This window comes from Pan troglodytes, chromosome 4 (assembly GCF_028858775.2).
Source record: "Pan troglodytes isolate AG18354 chromosome 4, NHGRI_mPanTro3-v2.0_pri, whole genome shotgun sequence".
Lineage (NCBI taxonomy): Eukaryota > Metazoa > Chordata > Mammalia > Primates > Hominidae > Pan > Pan troglodytes.
The window spans coordinates 872,649-890,534 of NC_072402.2; the positions used below are offsets into that span (position 1 = coordinate 872,649).

Sequence of the window (17,886 nt, forward strand, 5' to 3'; positions counted from 1 at the left end):
AGTACTCACTTGGAGGCAACACTACCTGAGAGTATTCTGTCACCTCACTGCAATTCAGCTAAAGTGAAAAGAAGTCCTAACCCCTCCCCGTGGTTTCCAGCCCCTCACCTTTCCTTTGTATTGATTTTCTTCCCTGTTGTACTGGGCAGAAAAGACACACACAATCTTGCAGCACCCCTCGCAGTCACACACACGCCATAACAACCACACACAGTCACATGCCTCACATGATCACATGCTCGAGTTCCACATACGACACACATGCACACAGAATCACACAACACACACAGTCACATGCCTCACACGATACACGTGCGCACAGTCACACCAGTCACATGCTTCACACGATCACATGCTCCAGAGTTACACATATCACACACACAGTCACACCACACGCAGACACATGCCTCCCACGATCACACTCCAGAGTTCCAAATACCACACAGTCACACCACACACAGTCATATGCCTCACATGATCACACTCTCCAGATTTACGCAGTCACACACCACACGCAGTCACCTGCCTCACACAGTCACACGTGCCAGAGTTAAACATACCACACATGCACGCGCAATCACACACCACATGCAGTCACGCATGCTGCACTTTGAGCAGATGAGTAGGGATGAGATGACCTGTCCCTCCTGAGGCGTCTGCAGGTAGTGAGCGTGTCTGTGAGCTGGAGACTCCGTCTCCGTGATGACACCGTGTGTCTGTGATGACGCCGCGTGCCCTGTGCAGTGGGACGTGCTTTCACTTCCCATGTGAACTGGGACAACTTTTCATGGAACCCCCTACTTTCATGCGTGTTTTTGTCCCATGGTTCATAGCAAGCTGAGCATAGCAGCTGCTTTCAACGCGCAGGAAAACCTTCATCTTTGACACAGCCTCTTTCCTTTGTCCAGACGTTCTTGGATCCTCAGCCTGTGTCAGCACAGACGGCGGCAGCCTCCATTGCCACAACCCCAGCGGGCCTTCCGATGTGCCTGCCCAGCAGCCACACCCCGAGCAAGAAGGGTGGCCACCCGGCACAGGAGACTTCCCCAGCCAGGTGCCCAAGCAGGTGCTGGACGTCAGTCAGGAGCTGCTGCAGTCCGGGGTCGTCACCCTCCCAGGTGAGAGCACATGCCAGGCTCTCCTGTCAGGGTGGATCTGACATCTAAGCCGACAGCACAGACCCAGCTCACCACCTTGTAGGAGTGAAGCCCTTGGCAGCTGCCCTGTCTCTGTCTCTGCAGGGACCCGAGACCGTCATGGCAGAGCAGTGGTGCAGGTCCGCACCAGGAGCCTGCTCTGGACCAGGGAACACTCGTCCTGTGCTGAGCTGACCCGCCTGCTGCTGTACTTCCATAGCATCCCCAGGTGGGACGGGGGGCAAGGCCCCACCCTGCAGACCCATGGGACCCCAGCTGCATGTGTGTGGCAAAGCGGGGGGGAAGGGGAGGTGCCAGCTTCCATGGCCAGACTCTGCCTCTCCTAACCTCATCTTTCAGAGCAGTCAGCACCCATGTGCTTCCAGCCTTGATTTCTACACACCATTTCTTGCCTTCTGTACACATCCTTTCCAGTGACACCCACAATTAAACACACCTGGCTACGGGGCAGACAGGGCACACTCACTCTTTGGACCAGGATTCAGCCATCCGTGTGATATGCAGCTTCTGCCGGCTTTGAGTCAGGGTTCTCTTATGTCCTTGGCTCACAAGAGTGCTGTAAGATCAGTGTCCAGACACACAACTTAATTAGAATGTCAGTTAATCCTGGAGTTAGAGCTAAAGAAGTTTCTCAAAGAACACACACACACACACACAAATTTTTTTTTTTTGAGACAGGGTCTTGCTCTGTCGCCCAGGCTAGAGCACAGTGGTGCAATCACAGCTCACTGTAGCCTCAATCTCCTGGGCTAAAGCGATCCTCCTCCCGCCTCAGCCTCGCCAGGCTATATATTTTTTAAGACTAGTCAAGTGTAGTAGTGAGAAGGGGGAAAGAATAGAATAAGGTGTTTGATCTGTAATGTGTGTGAACAATCAAATGAGATAACTCACTACCTTCAGACCAGCTGAACACTAAAATTTTCTGAAATGAATATATCAACTCACCCCACCTACCATTCTCTCCTATTAAATTTTGAACTGAAGTTTCTAATCACAATCACAGAGACAAAGCTTTTAAATTGGAGTTTTCAAAACCACATGATGGTATTTTTAGTTTTAAAAGATGTTCTAACAGTCTTAGCTTGGCTCTGGATAAGTAAGGACCCTCCTGACTGATCTCAAGCTTCCATCTTGGGAACAGGCCATCCACATCCCATCAGAATCACCTTCTGTGCTTATGTTAAAGCCCAAATAAATGAGGGCAAGAAGGCCCTGAAGTCCTTGCTCCCTTGATGGAGCAGGGCCCATTTCGTCCATCCAGGAGCATTGGTGGGTGTTTAGGAGAAAGTAGCCCCAGCCCCATGTGCCCAGAGACGCTGTCTGACATCAGTAGCAGGTTCCACGAGAGGAACAACGTCAGTGCCTCCAGCCGATGGGCCTGCACCTTCGGGAAGTGGAAGGTTGATGTGTATAGAGAACCCCTAACTTCTAGAGCTGAAAGGAAACCAGTAACAACTAGCCTCAGAGGTGGAGAAACTCGTTCTTGTAAGAGATTTAAACTTCAGTGGTTAAGATGGGCTGTCTTTCCCTCCCCAGGAAGGAGGTCCGGGACCTGGGGCTGGTTGTCCTGGTGGATGCACGCAGGAGTCCAGCTGCCCCTGCCGTCTCCCAGGCCCTCTCAGGATTGCAGGTACGGCAAGGTTGTCCTGTCCCTTGGGTGTGCAGAGCATCGCAGGGCCGTGTGTTGCTGGGGCTGCCCGCATCGTGGTTCTGGAGTAGCCAGTCCACAGGCTTAGTGTGAAGATTCGAGATGGGGGCCCCTGTGCAGAGCCACCTCCTTCTTGGGGTCTTCCCAGTGAGTCCAGCTCTTGCTCTCCGGGGCCAGGCACAGACACTGGGGAAGGTGGGCTTGGCCCATCCGCTGGGGACTTGGGGAAGCTTCATGCTCAGGGCAACTGCAAACCTAAAATGCAAAGCCAGCCAGGCCCAGGTGGTGGGCACCTGTCCCAGGAGGGCAGCGCAGCCCCATCCCTGCCTAGTGCAGCTGCCCCCGCTATGCCCCTCTGTCAGGATGGAGGGCACAGCATCACCCTTCAGACAAAGGACAGAGGCAGGAAGGGGCAGCCATAGCTCACTGCAAGGACGAACCAGGGTGGGGACGAACCTGGCAGCCCCAGACAGGGTCAATGCCATTGCCACAGGTCCCTGCAGCCTCGAATTCCCAGGCTCAAGCCATGCTACTGCCTCAGCCTCCAGAGTAGCTAGGACTACAGGCGCATGCCACCATGCCTGGCTAATTTTTTGTATGTTTACTAGAGATGGGGTTTTGCCACATTGCCTAGGCTGGTCTTGAACTCCTGGACTCAAGCGCACCCACCTCAGCCTCCCAGAGTGCTGGGCTCACAGGCATGAGCCACTGTGTGTGGCCTAGGGGCCCTGCACTGAACCATAAGCAACATCCAGAGATGGGAAGCACTGGGGATGGGAAGATGCTGCTGCCTGAGCAGGGGCAGATGGAAGCTCAGAGATGGGGAGAGACCAGGGACGGGGGTCCAGGGACAGGGACAGGGAGGGGATGGGGACAGACCCAGGGTGCCCTCTCCCATGCCCCACCTGCACTCCACGAAGCTAAACCCATTTCGCCCTTGCTGTCCCTGCTGAAGACGGAGGCAGAGGCTCCTATACTCACTGAGGAATCTCAAGTTTAGGGACACCAGGTGGCAGGTTGTGCCAGGAAAGACGTCAGTCAGGGACAGCACTGGCAGAGCTCACCCCACCATGGAGTCCTCCTTCCACTCCCCTTCCATGGTCCTCCCTCCTCTCCCCCTCCATGGTCCTCACTCCTCTCCCCACTTGGAGTCCTCCCTCCTCTCCCTACTTGCAGTCCTCCCTCCTCTCTCCCAACCTGTGGTCCTCCCTCCTCTCCCCCATTCTGCAGCCCTCCCTCCTCTTCCTTTCCATGGTACTTCTTTTTCTCCCCCTCCACTGTCCTCCCTCCTTTCCACCCCCACAGTCGTTCCTCTTCTCCCACCCTGCCCCCCTCCCTCCTTTCCTACACCCTGTGACCCTCCCTCCTCCCCACTATGGTCCTCCATCCTCTCCTCCTCCATGGTCCTCCCTCCTCTCCACCCCCACGGTGGTTCCTCCTCTCTCACAAACTGTAGCCCTCCCACCTCTCCCCACTATGGTCCTCCCTCCTCTTCCCTAACCCTGCAGCCATCTCTCCTCTTCACCCCTGCGATCCTCTCTCCTCCCCTCCACACAGTCCTCCCTCCTATCCCCACTGTGGCCCTCCTTCCTCTTCCCCAACCTAAAGTCCTCCCTCCTCTTTCCCCTGCAGTCCTCCCTCCTCTCCTCCCCCAGAGTCCTCCCTCCTCTCCCCCAACCCTGCAGTTCTCCTTCCTCTTCCCTAACTCTGGAGTCCTCCCTCATCTCCCCCCCCTCTCCTCCCCCACAGTCCTCCCTTCTCTCCCCTGACCCTGCGGCCCTCCCTTCCTCTCCCCTGACCCCACAGTCCTCCCTCCTCTCTCTCCACCCTGCTGCCACCACTTCTCTCCCCCACACTTTCCCCCTTGCATCGAGCCTGCCTCCCCTTGCCTTAGAGTGAACCTGCCTCTTGTCCCCCTCCTCACTGTCAGTCCCGCCTGTGGTTTCTTCTTACTTTTGCAGTACGTGGCGCTTCTTAGAAAATCTCAGTGTCCTACCTGAGACTTGGAGGAGACAGGCTCAGTCATGACCCCCCTTACAGAGTGGGATCCACTCACATTGAGCCCTGCAGTGGCATCCTCCAGAACTGCCTGACAGGGTGGCTGGGCCAGCAGAAACTGGCTGGCCTGGGAGCAAGTGACAGGGACCTTGGGCTGGACAAGGGGCTGAGGTGACTCCCTGAGGTCAGGAAGGAGTCACCGGGAGGAGAGAGCACAGGCCGAGGTCCAGACAAGAAGTGCCATGAGTTGGGTTGCACCAGCTAGGCTAGACAGGAGTCCCCAGTGCACAGACACTGTCAGGAAAGCCTCAGGGAGGCCTGGAGCCAGGGGAGGCACTGATCAGAGAGGTTCTGAGAGATTCTCAAGGCCTCCAAGAAAGGAACATGAGGCCCTGCACCACAGCATGAGCATGAGCTGTCCCTGGTTGGGTACCTGGGCAGTGGTCTGTGCTTCACCTAGACAAAGAAATGACAGTCAAGGAACAGATGCTAGGGGAGGAAACAGAGCTGACCAGAGGTTACCTGGGCACAAGAGGAATCTGGAAGAGCCCACACCTGCTGAGCAAGCCTAAGGCAGTGACATCAGGGTGGAAAAAAGAATACATATGCTTATTGTTAGTGTTCACCAAAAAAGGTTCACAGTGCGTTGCTCTAAAGCTCAGTTAGCTTCTCTAACACAAGGTAGATACAGTGTGAAGTGCCAAAACTCAGTTTCCATAAAACTTTTTACAAGCATGTAAGTTCCTTATTGACTTTTTCAAAAGAAATTCATGTAGGAAATGCATCCTAACTCATTCTATGATGCCAGCATTACCCTGATACTAAAGCCAGCCAAAGACACTAAAGTAAAGAAAACTGTAGAGCAATATCCCTTATGAAGGTTGATGCCAAAATCATCAACAAAATACTAGCAAATCAAATTCAGTAGCAGGCTGAAAGGATTATACACCCTGACCAAGTACAGTTTGTTCCTGGAATGCAAGGATGGTTCGACACATGAAAACTGATCAGTGTAAACAGAATGAAGGGGGAAAAACACATGATCATCTCAATTGATGCCAAAAAAAAAAGCATTTGACAAAATTCAACATCTTTCATGATGAAAGCACTCAATATACTAGAAATAGAAGGAAACTACCTCAACATAATAAAAGTTATATGAAAAATCTACAGCAAATATCATACTCAATGGCAAAAAAACTGAAATCTTCTCATCTAAAATCAGGAACAAGGCAATAATGCCCACTTCTATTCAACATATTACTGGAAGTTCTAGCTAGAGCAATTGGACAAGAAAAAGTGGGGGTGGGGGAGAAGAGGCATCCAAACTGGAAAGGAAGAAGTAAAATTATCTCTATTCCCAGATGATGTGATCTTATATGCAGAAAACCCTAACAGTTCCACAAAAAAAAAAAACAAAAAACAAAAAAAAACAATAAGTTAATTGAGCAAAGTAGCAGGATGCAAAGTCAACACACAAATATCAGTCACACTTCTCTATGCTAACAGTGAGCAATCTGAAAAGGAAATTAAGAAAACAGTTCATTTACAATAGCATCAAAAAGAATGAAGTACTTAGGAATTAACCAAAGAAGTGAAAGACTTTTTCACTGAAAACTACAAGACAGCTGAAAGAAATTAAAGAAGACATAAATAGAAAGATATCTCATGTTCAAGGATTGGAAGACTTAATATTGTATTGAAATATCAATACTACACAAAGTGATGTATAGATTCAGTGCAATCCCTATCAAAATTAAACTGTTGTTTCTTGCCGAAATAGGAAAACCTATCCTGAAATTCATAGGGAATCTCAAAGGACTCCACATAGCCAAAACAATTGTAAAAAATAAAAACAAAGCTGGAGGACTCACAGTTTCTGATTTCAAAACTTAACAAAGCAACAGTAATCAAAAAAGTATGGCACTGGCATAAAAACAGACGTATAGAACAATGGAATAGAGTAGAAAGCCATGAAACTAACAATCATATACATAAATGATTTTTGAAAAGGGTACCAAGACCATTCAATGGAGAAAGGACAGTCTTTTTTAACAAATGGTGCTTAAAAAACTAGATATTCACATGCAAAAGAATGAACTTAGATTCTTACCTAAACACTATATAAAAAATTAACTCAAATGGATCAAAAACCTAATTGTAAGACCTAAAACTATAAAACGTTTAGAAGACAACATAGGGCAAAAGCTTTCCAACATTGGATTTGGCAATTATTTATTAGATATAACATCAGAGGCACCAGCAACAAAAGAAAAAATAGACAAATCAGACTTTTCAAAAATTAAAAAATGTGCATCAAAAGACTACCAGACAGATGTGGTAGCTCATTCCTGTAATCCCAGCACTTTGGGAGGCTGAGGCAGGAGGATTGCTTGATCCCAGGAGTTCAGGACCAGCCTGGGCAATATAGTAAGACTCTGTCTCTATGAAAAAAAAAATTAGCTGAGCATGGTGGTGCATGTTTGTAGTCCTAGCTACTTAAGGGTCTGAGGTGGGAGGATTGCTTGAGCCCAGGAGGTCAAGGCTGCAGTGAGCCATGATCATGCCACTGCACTCCAGTATGGATGACAGAGAGAGACCCCGTCTCAAAAAAAGTAAATAAGAAGACGCTATCAACAGAATAAAAAGGCAGCCCACAGAATGGGGGGAAATTTTGGCAAATTATGTATCTGATAGGAGGTTAATATCCAGAATATATAGAGAACTCCTAAAATTCAACAACAACAAAAACCAAACTGCCCAATTCAAAAATGAACAAAAGACTTGAATAGACATTTCTCCAAAGAAGATATATATGTGGCTAATGAGCACATGAAAAGATGTTCAATGTCATTAATGATTAGAGAAATTCAAATCAAAACCTCAATTAAATACCACTTCCCCATCCATTAGGGTGGCTATTGTAAAAAAACAACAAGTGTTGGCAAAGATACGGAGAAACTGGAACCCTTGTGCACGGTTGATGGGAACAGTAAATAGTGACTCATTGTGGAAAACAATTTGGCAGTTCCTCAAAAAAGTAAATATAGGATTACCATATGATCCAGCAATACTGTGTCTGGGTATATACCCAAGAAATTGAAAGCAGAGTTTCAGAGATTTATACAGCTGTGTTCATAGCAGCATTATCCATAACAGCTAAAACACAGAAGCAACCTTAGTGCCCATCAACAGATGAATGGATAAGCAAAATGTGGCCTATCTTTACGATGGAATATTATCCAGCCTTAAAAAGGAAGGAAATTCTGACATATGCCACAGCATGTATGAATCTTGAGAACATGCTGAGTGAAATAAGCCAATCACAAAAAGACAAACATTCCACTTCTATGAGTACTCAGAGTAGCCCAGATCCCAGAGACAGAAAGTAGAATTATGGTTGCCTGGCGCCAGGAGCAGGGGGTAATGGAGAGTTTTTCTTTTACGGGTGCAGGGTTTTGCTCTTACAAGATGAAAAGAGTTATGGAGACGAATGGTGGTGGTGGTTGCACTACATTATGAATGTACCTAAGACTGCTGAACTGTACACTGAAAAATGATGATGATAGTGTTTCACCACAATGAAACAATTGAAAATGCACATCTGATAAAGGGCTTGTATATAGAATATATACGGTCTCAAAACTCAGTAATAAGAAAACAACCCAATAAAATATGGGAAAGGATTTGAGTACTCTTCACTGAAGATGATACACAGATGGCAAATAACCACATAAAAATATGCCCAACGTCATTAATCACTGGGGAAATGCAACTGAAAACCAAAATGAAACACACAAAAACAGTAACAAAGCTTGACAGTAACAAATGCCTGGTATTGCTGATGGAAATGCAAAATGGTACAGCCACTCTGGAAAATACTTACTTATCACATGAGCCAGAAATCCCACTCCTAGATATTTATCCAAGAGAAATGAAAACTTGTGTTCACACAATATTTATAGTGACTTTACCCGTGATTGCCAAAAACTGGAAACAACCCAGTTATCCTTCAGCTGGTGAATGGATGAACAGATTGTGGTGAGGCATACCATGGAATACTGCTCAGCAAAACAGAGGAACAAACCGTTGATCTCCACAACAGGGACGAGTTCCCAATGCACAATGCTAAGTGAGAGAGGCCACTCCTGCCTGAGTCTATTTATGTCTAGAAAAGGCAAGTCGGTGGAGACGAAAGCAGGTCAGTGGTTGCCAGGGGCTGGGCATAGGAGAGGGCTTGGCTACGAAGAGGCACAAGAGAATTTTGGGGTTGCTTAACAGTTCTTTGTCTTGATGGTGGTGATGGTTACATGACTATGCTTTCGTCAAAACTTATAGAACTATTCACTAAAAAGGGTGAATTTTATTGTATGTAAATTATACCTCAATAAACCTGATTACATTAAAAATTCATAAGGGCAAATAATTTACATTTCAGGGCAAAGTCAACTATGTTTTATGCACTGTAGGCACTCTGGGAAACTATGACAGAAGTAGTACCACTCAAAATTGGGCAATTCTATTAATGAAGTTAAAAATTAGAAAGCTAATCAGTAATATTTATTTCTTATTTATTTCAGAACAACACATCTCCTATAATTCATAGTATCTTGCTGTTGGTAGATAAAGAATCTGCATTTAGGCCTGACAAGGATGCAATAATTCAGGTAATGGTTTAGACTGTGGGATCCTGAGTGATGGACAAAATTAAACATTAAGGCACCTGGATGAGATGAAACACATGAAGGAATTTAGATAAGTTCTAATTGCATCCATGTGGGAGCCTGGAAACCTACTTCCTACCCCGTAAGTTCTTGCAGGAGTCCTGCAGAGTATGCCATGAAAAACTAAAAAATGTGACCTTTCTTCTCCACCTCATATGGTTTCTTTCCTTCTCTTTCTTTGTATCTTCCTCTTTTATCTGAAAACATCTTCATTTGGCCTCATTCTGAAAGGGTATTTTTGTTACATCTAGAATTCTGGTCTGAGAGGAGTTCTGCTTTTCCCCTCAGCACTTTAAAGATACTGCTCTGTTGCCTTCTGGCCTCCATAATTTTAGAAGAAAAGTTCATCATAATTCAGATCATTGTTCATCTCTATGAAGTGTGTTAATTTTCCTTTGGCTGTTTCCAAGGTACTTCCTCTCTTTTGAGCAAATTGCAATGCGAGCGGGCTTGGTTTTCTTCATTATCCAGTTTAGGCTTGAACTGTTAAATTTGTGAATTCATGTCTATCACCACATTTAGGACCTTTTTAGCCATTCTTTCTTTCTTTTTTTTTTTTTTTTTCCTTTCCTGAGACAGCATCTAGCTCTGTCACCCAGGCTGCAGTGTGGTTGTGCCATCAGAGCTTACTGTAATCTCAAACTCCTGGGCTCAAGAGATTCTCCCACCTCAGCCTCCTGAGTAACTGGGACTGAAGGTGTGCACCCCCATGCCAAGCTACTTTTTTTTTTTTTAAGAGACAGGGTCTTGCTATGTTGCCTAGGCTGGAATCGAAGTCCCGGCCTTAGGCAGTCCTCCCACCTTGGCCTCCCAAAGCTCTGGGATTGTAGGCCTGAGCCACAGTACCTGGCCTAGTTCTTAAAAACTTTTTTCCTGCTTTATTCTCTCTCTCTTTCTAGTACTTCAATTGCGTATACCAGTATTGTCCCGCAGATCTCTAAGAATCTGTCTTTTTTAACTTTTTTCCTCTCTAGTCTTCATATCAGGTTGTTCCCATTGATCCTGTCCTTAGGGTCACTGGCTCCTTACTCTGTCATCTCTTCAGCTGTTAAACTCACTAATGTGGCTTGGCTCTGTATCCCCACACAAATCTCCTCTCAAATTTTAATCCCCACGTGTGGAGGGAGAGACCTGGTGGGAGGTGACCAGATCATGGGGGCAGATGCTGTTCTTCTGATACTGAGTGAGTTCTCATGAGAGCTGATGGTTTTAAAGTGTGGCCCTTCCTTACTCTGTCTCTTGCCTGTACCGTGTAAGATGTGTCTTGCTTCTCCTTTGCCTTCTGCCATGATTGTAAGTTTCCTAAGGCCTCCCCAGCCATGCAAAACTGTGAGTCAATTAAACCTCTTTCCTTTATAAATTACCCAGTCTCAGGTAGTATCTTTACAGCAGTGTGAAAACAGACTAATACATTCACCCAGTGAATGTTTTAGTTCAAATATTGTATTTTTCAGCTATAAGATTTCCAATGGATTTTAAAATATATTTTCTACATCTCTCCTGAGTTTTCCTCTCGTTTCATAAATTGCAAGCATTTTTCCTTTACCTCATTGAGCACAGTTTTAATGGCTGCTTTGAAGTCCTTGTCTAATAATTCCAACATCTGGGTCATCTCTGGGTTGGCCTCTGCTGATTGTCTTTCCCTGGAGAATAGGTCCCATTTTCTGATTCATGATGTGTCACATAATCCTGGACATTGTGAATATTCTGCTGGGGAGACTGGATTCTGGTATAGACTCACAGTGTTGTTCTAGTGTGCACGTAACGTGGTTAGACTCCAGCCGGCAGCTCTGTGTCACCCACAGTGGGTTCAGTTTAATTCTGAGTCTTCCCCCATGTATGCACGGTTCAGGGTCAGCCAGAGACCTGGGCAGAGTTTACACACATACCGCGGGGCTTCTTCCACAGCTGCCCCCTTCTGGGAATCCACTTTCACTTTCCAGTGGTGTGGCCACCCCACCCCATCCTCTGTTTCTTCTTTCCTCAGGCGAGAAAGATGCCCATTTTCTTATTGTTTTTATATTTTATTTATGTTTTTATTTTTTGAGACAAGATCAAGCTGTATTGCTGAGACTGGAGTGCAGTGGTGTGATCACGGCTGCTTGCAGCCTTGACCTCCCCAGGCTTAGGTGATCCTCCCACCTCAGCCTCCTCAGTAGCTGGATCTACAGGTATACGCTAGCACACTCCACTAATTTTTGTATTTTGTTTTGTACAGATGGGGGTTTTGTCCTATTGCACAGGCTGGTCTTGAACTCTTGGGCTCAAGTGATCCACCTGCCTTGGCCTCCCAAAGTGCTGGGATCACAGGTGTCAGCCACCACGCCGGCCAGATGCCCCTCTCGTTTCCTTTATTTTTTTTTTTTTTGAGACAGAGTCTCGTTCTATGTCGCCAGGCTGGAGTGCAGTGGCATGATCTCGGCCCACAGCAACCTCCACCTCCTGGGTTCAAGCGATTCTCCTGCCTCAGCCTCCTGAGTAGCTGGGACCACAGGTGCACACCACCATGCCCAGCTAATTTTTGCATTTTTAGTAGAGACGGGGTTTTACCGTGTTGGCCAGGATATCCTCGATCTCCTGACCTCATTATCCGCCTGCCTCGGCCTCCCAAAGTGCTTGGATTACAGGCATGAGCCACCGTGCCCAGCCCCTTTCCTTTCTTTTTCTTTTTCTTTTTTTACAAAGCCACCTGCTGTCAAAAGGATGCCTGTTTTCTGTTGGAGCTCAGCCACTCCCACACGCGGGCAGCGGCCCTGAGGACGGAGCCACCGTGGGAACTCGCCCCTGCTGGCCCCGCATGCATCAGGTGCCCCAGCAATGAGCCTGACTTGGCTCGGCTGCCAGGGCTTTCAGGAAACTCTCCTTATATTTTGTCCAGAGTTTGTGGGTTTTATCTGAGAAGGGCCACCTCTGCCACACCAGAAGGAGAAGAGCCTTGACTCATTCTTTCCCTTTTCCTTCCTGCTCTTCCTCCCTTTTTTTTTTTTTTTTTTTTGGTTTTTCTTCACTGAGGCCTTTCCTTCATTTCTCTTAGCTCCCTTCTTTCCCATCTTCTCACTTTCATTACTGCACCCAGACCCGTGCTGTTATCAGTGCTTCCAGCAAAGCAGGGGCGATACTCCTTGAGCCAGCCTCTCCATCCTCTGAACCCAGGAATGAGCCATTTACAGTGTTTGCCCCCAAGAGATGCATCTGGAGCCATGACCAACGAGTGCCTCTTCTTGGCAGTGTGAGGTCGTGAGCTCCCTGAAGGCCGTGCACAAATTTGTTGACAGCTGCCAGCTGACCGCAGACCTCGACGGCTCCTTTCCCTACAGCCATGGTGACTGGATCTGCTTCCGTCAGGTAGGTTCAGCCTGCAGCTGCTGCACATGCGACAGTCTCTGGGGACTTTCTGTTATGTGGATGTTTTTACTCGAATTTGAAAAGGGCATCACCGTCCCTGATCTGATGCTTGTTACAGTCGCCGTTCAGGTCTTCGTGTCTGCACAACCACGCCGTGGTGCATCTGAGAATGCCGAGCCCGGGTGGGAAGGGCACTGCTGCCCCGGAAGTGTCTGTAGATCTCAGGGATCTTCACATATGGAAGCTTCCCAACCCGAGATCGGTTTAAATGCAGAAACTGGAACTCACAGCTGCTTACTTTAGCATTTGACAGACTGTGTCCTTATAATCTCCTCCCTCTCAACTCACAACAGAGGCTGGAACACTTCGCTGCAAACTGTGAAGAAGCCATCATTTTCCTACAGAATTCATTCTGCTCCCTGAACACCCACAGAACCCCAAGAACAGCCCAGGTGAGTCCTCAGACTTGCAGGTAAGTTCATTTCATGTGACAGGTAGGTGGGGGCATAAAGGTTTAGCCAAACTTGAAAATAAATATTTGGTTCACTATCATCTGTAGCAGAGATTTTCAAATCCTTTTTCATTTGTAGATCCCTCTTAATTCAGAAAAGGCCATTTCCTCCCCTTTGTCACCAAAAACATCCCACCCTACCCAGAAGGAAAACCGTGCCACAGCATTTGATGATATGCAACAGGTGTGAGCGGCAACTGCTGCTCGGAACGAGTCATTCCAACAAGACACAGAGGCGAACTGGCCACAGGGCTCTTGACAGCCCAGCCGCCAGGTCTAGGGGCCCAGAGTCTGTGAGTGAGGTCTGCATGTCTGTCCCTGGTCTAAATGGCAGGTTCACCTCCTACAGCTGACCTTTGAGCCCCCTTCTTCTCCCTCCCAGGGATCTTATCCTGGGGCCCACCCTCCCTGGGACAGTCCGGACCATCAGCTTGAGGAGTGGGCACTGTCATGCCACCAGGCCTGCAGCTTGATTTATGGAAACAGGACATTCCTGCCACTGTCACACTTGGGAGGACCTGCCCCTTGGAGGAGGGAGTTAAAGGCGTATTCCTCCCCACCCCATGCAGGAAGTCGCCGAGTTAATTGACCAGCATGAGACGATGATGAAGCTTGTCCTGGAAGACCCACTGCTTGTGTCTCTCAGGCTGGAGGGGGGCACCATCCTGGCGCGGCTGAGGAGAGAAGAGCTTGGCACAGAAGACAGCCGGTGAGCGCTCACAGGGGTCATGCTGGGCCCTGGCCCGTCGAGGGAGCTGCTCGGGGGAGTTTGCAGCCAGGAGGCGTAGCGCTCTGCTCCAAGGAGAGCCCCCTCTGTGCTTGGTCCAGACCTCCATTCTGACAGCCACGCTTTGCCTGGGTCAGAGCTTTTCCACATTTACAGGCTCCAAAGATCAAGGAGCCAGCTTCTGGGGACGCTCGGCAGGAGGTGGTCAGAGTGCATCAGAATGAGCTCATTCTTGACCAGTGCTGCCTGGGGAGCTGTGCCCACCCCCAGCAGTCCCTGTCCATCTCAGCTGCACACAGCCAGTCCCGCCTAAGCTGCCCCACCTGGGTCCCCTCCAGGCACCTGCAACCCAGGCCGGCCAGGATGTTGGCAGAACGCATGCAGCACATCTGTGTCCCGCCTCGGCTGTGGGCCTCCTCCTGGGGCTCCCGTTGCCTTGTGGCATGAGGGAATGGAAAGAGCAGGGTTTTTATATGGGGTTGTCACCAAGAGCAGATTCCTCAAGGGGCCACCTGGAAGCCTGAGGACTGCCTTCTCTTCCTCAGGGACACCCTGGAGGCCGCCACAAGCCTGTACGACCGAGTGGATGAGGAGGTGCACAGGCTGGTCCTCACCTCGAACAATCGTCTCCAGCAGCTGGAGCACCTCCGGGAGCTGGCGTCACTCCTGGAAGGGAATGACCAGGTCAGAGCTGCAGGAGGAAGGCGGCCCGGCCAGCATCCCCTCCAGGCCAGGCTGGCCAAGGCAACCCTCTCACCTTCACACTGTGTCTTTAGGGCCTTGATCTGATTTCCATTTGGAATGAAATTATGTCAGGATAGGGCATGCCTTGCTGCTTGTGTAAAAAGAAATAAATTTTATTTTTTACATGAGAGATACTGGATCAGTGGAGAAAAAAAATTTGTTTAATCCAGAGGAGGCCAGGGAGAAAAATAATTTCACACTGTGCCTTCTGATGCTACCGGTGTGAATAGCTGGGTGTATCTTCCGGACGCTTTCTCCATGTGCATGCGTACACGGTGACTGAGAAGCCGAGGTGAAACCGACACAGGTAGAGAGAGTCTGGGCCAAGGCTGAGGACGGCAGCCTGGGAAACACCTCCAGATGACCTCAAGAAGTGGCTCCGGAGGCCAGGGAGAGGCTCAAGGTTTTAAAGAAAGGAGGACAAATCGGGAGGGGGTGATGACGGAAGTGGCTTTTCATGAATTCTCTGGGTCACAGAAATGGCATTGGTGGGGGTTGGCCACACGCTGCTGGACTACAGGGTGTGAGTTGTGCACAGTGTGTGGCGTGGCTGGGGTTATTGATGGCCCTTGGTGGACACACCGCAGAATCTGGGGTCCATATAGCAGTGACTCTGAAATGATTGCTTAGCTCGGGGGGCACCAGCGAAATGATTGCTTAGCTCAGGGGCGCAGATGATGCTGCTGCCTCATTTTGATGCCCCTCTGGGCCTGACAGTTTAAGGGGTGCACACTCAGATAAAAAGTTTCTTTCTTTTCTCACATATAAACTCTTCAAAACTTGCACATTTTTATATAAATCCTTATTATTTTATCAACAACTATTGCTGCGATGAATGTGCGGGTGAAAGAGCCAGCAGCATGGAGAGGCAGCAGTGGGGTGGAGGCATCCCCAGCCCTCCTGTCTGCTGGCAAAGCTCCCCCGGCCTTCAGGTCCATACGCGTGCCCTCACGGGGGCCTCCAGACAAAGACGTGCAGCAGGGACACGAGGCACTGTGCATGCTCCTGGCCTCCCCACAACTGACCCCAGCTCCCAAATATTGGCCAGGGGCCCAGCTGGTCCAATCCCTGGGGCAGGAACAGGAACCCCACACCAGGCAAGTGGAGTCCAGGCCAAGCTGCAGCCACCAGCCAGTCCAGGCTGTCTCCAGTCTGTGCCCTCTGTCCTGGGGGTCTCCTCCATCTCCCCTTCTCCCTCTGCTCTATCCTGGCTCCATCTCCCCTCCTCCCCCTGCCCATCCTGGGGGTCTCCCCCATCTTCCCCTCCTCCCCCTGCCCATCCTGGGGGTCTCCTCCATCTCCTCTCCTCCCTCTGCCCATCCTGGGGGTCTCCTCCATCTCCTGTCCTCCCTCTGCCCATCCTGGGGGTCTCCTCCATCTCCTGTCCTCCCTCTGCCCATCCTGGGGGTCTCCTCCATCTCCTCTCCTCTCTCTGCCCATCCTGGGGGTCTCCTCCTTCTCCTCTCCTCCCTCTGCCCGTCCTGGGAGTCTCCCCCATCTCTCCTCCCACTGCCTATTCTGGGGGTTTCCCCTATCTCCCCTCCTCCCTCTGCCCATCCCAAGGGGTCTCCCCCGTCTCCCCCTCCTCCCTCTGCCCATCCTGGGAGTCTCCTTCATCTTCCCCTCCTCGTTCTACTCCATCCTTGGGGGGGGTCTCTCCCATCTCCCCTCCTCCCTCTGCCCATCTGGGGGGATCTCCCCCATCTCCCCTTCCTCCCTCTGCCTGTCCTGGGGGGTCTCCTTCATCTTCCCTTCCTCGTTCTACTCCTTCCTGGGGTGTCTCCCCCATCTCCCCTCCTCCCTCTGCTCTTCCTGGGGTCTCCTCCATCTCCCTCCCCACTCTGCCCCATCCTGTGGTCTCCTATTTCCTGTATCCAAGTCTTCCTCTTTTTTCATTTACTTTGGCATTTTATGCAGAATAACTTCCAGGACTTCCCAGAGAAAGGGATCTTGGGGTGAGCATTTTTGAGGCCGTGGTATCTAAAAGCATCTCTACTCCACCTTCATGGCCAGCAGTCACTTTAGTTTCCCTTCGCCAGCTGGAAGGCCCTGCGCCTGTGCTTAGCTTCCATCCCACTCCCAGCCTTCTGCCTGTGCCCTGCTTCTCGGTGGAAGCCACAGACTTTCCTGTCGTCCTCGGGGCTCTGGAATCTGAGGGTTGCCCAGGTGCGCTGAGGGCAGGTGTGCCCGAGGGTCACCCAGGTGCACTGAGAGCAGGTGTGCCTGAGGGTGGCCCAGGTGTGCCTGAGGGTCGCCCAGGTGCACTGAGGGCAGGTGTGCCTGAGGGTCGCCCAGGTGCACCGAGGGCAGGTGTGCTCTTTGTGTCTGCACTGCGCCCCTCTGTTCTGGGAATTCTGTGACATCCTTCGTGGCGCTCGCATTTCCCACAGCTCCACACTTCCATCTGGTTCTGGAGTTTTCTGTCCTGTTGCCTTAATTTTCCCCACCCCTGGCTGTGTGCTGTCCTTGTAAGGTAGATTTTTCTCAGCTTTACCCTCTAACTCTATTATTGAGTTTTTTGTTTCTGCTCTTGCTTTTTAACTCCATGGGCTTATTTTCTGAACGGTCCCCTCTCCATACTAATCATGATGAGTCTGCACAGTCTGTGGCTTCTGCGGGTTTGTTCTGGCGCCAGAGGCTTTCCTGGCGACCCCTGGCTAGGAAGCCTGTGGCCCACGCATCTTTAGCATTTTCTCCCTGGCGGTCTGATTCTTTTCCTCTAATCCCGGCCTGAAAGGAGAGCCTGGCCGTAGCTCAGTGTTCACCTGCCAGGGAACAGACCCTGGGCCCTGTGGAGCAGGGTGCCCAGCTCCTTCCCTCCGACACTCCCTCACCCTGTCCTGTGGAGTCTCGGGACTTGGCCTCTGCTCTCCTCAGGCCCTGCCACTCCCGCTTCCTTCCCGGCCTCCAGGTTTGTGCCCTGGCTGCTCTCTGCCCACCGTGCTGAGTGTTACGCCTTGGAAGATGCTTGCAGGGCTTTAGTGGTGTCTCAAGAGGACACGTCTCACTCTGCAGTCTTCACCCAGAAACTC

At 49.8% G+C, this 17,886-nt stretch overlaps 1 protein-coding gene across 27 annotated transcripts in view; it reads left to right on the forward strand.

Moving 5' to 3' along the window:
* PLEKHG4B (pleckstrin homology and RhoGEF domain containing G4B) overlaps positions 1 to 17,886 on the forward strand; it is a 156,682-nt gene that overhangs the window by 110,186 nt on the left and 28,610 nt on the right. For all 27 annotated transcript variants that reach the window (XR_010156814.1, XR_010156815.1, XR_010156812.1 and 24 more), the window contains 8 exons: positions 909 to 1,118; positions 1,242 to 1,365; positions 2,694 to 2,787; positions 9,384 to 9,470; positions 12,756 to 12,872; positions 13,226 to 13,324; positions 13,953 to 14,092; positions 14,656 to 14,794. Coding sequence is in view for 17 of the 27 variants with exons in the window: in XM_054684904.2 (XP_054540879.1) it covers positions 909 to 1,118; positions 1,242 to 1,365; positions 2,694 to 2,787; positions 9,384 to 9,470; positions 12,756 to 12,872; positions 13,226 to 13,324; positions 13,953 to 14,092; positions 14,656 to 14,794 (1,010 nt within the window). In the remaining 10 variants the exon portion in view is untranslated. The remainder of the gene's footprint in view (positions 1 to 908; positions 1,119 to 1,241; positions 1,366 to 2,693; positions 2,788 to 9,383; positions 9,471 to 12,755; positions 12,873 to 13,225; positions 13,325 to 13,952; positions 14,093 to 14,655; positions 14,795 to 17,886) is intronic.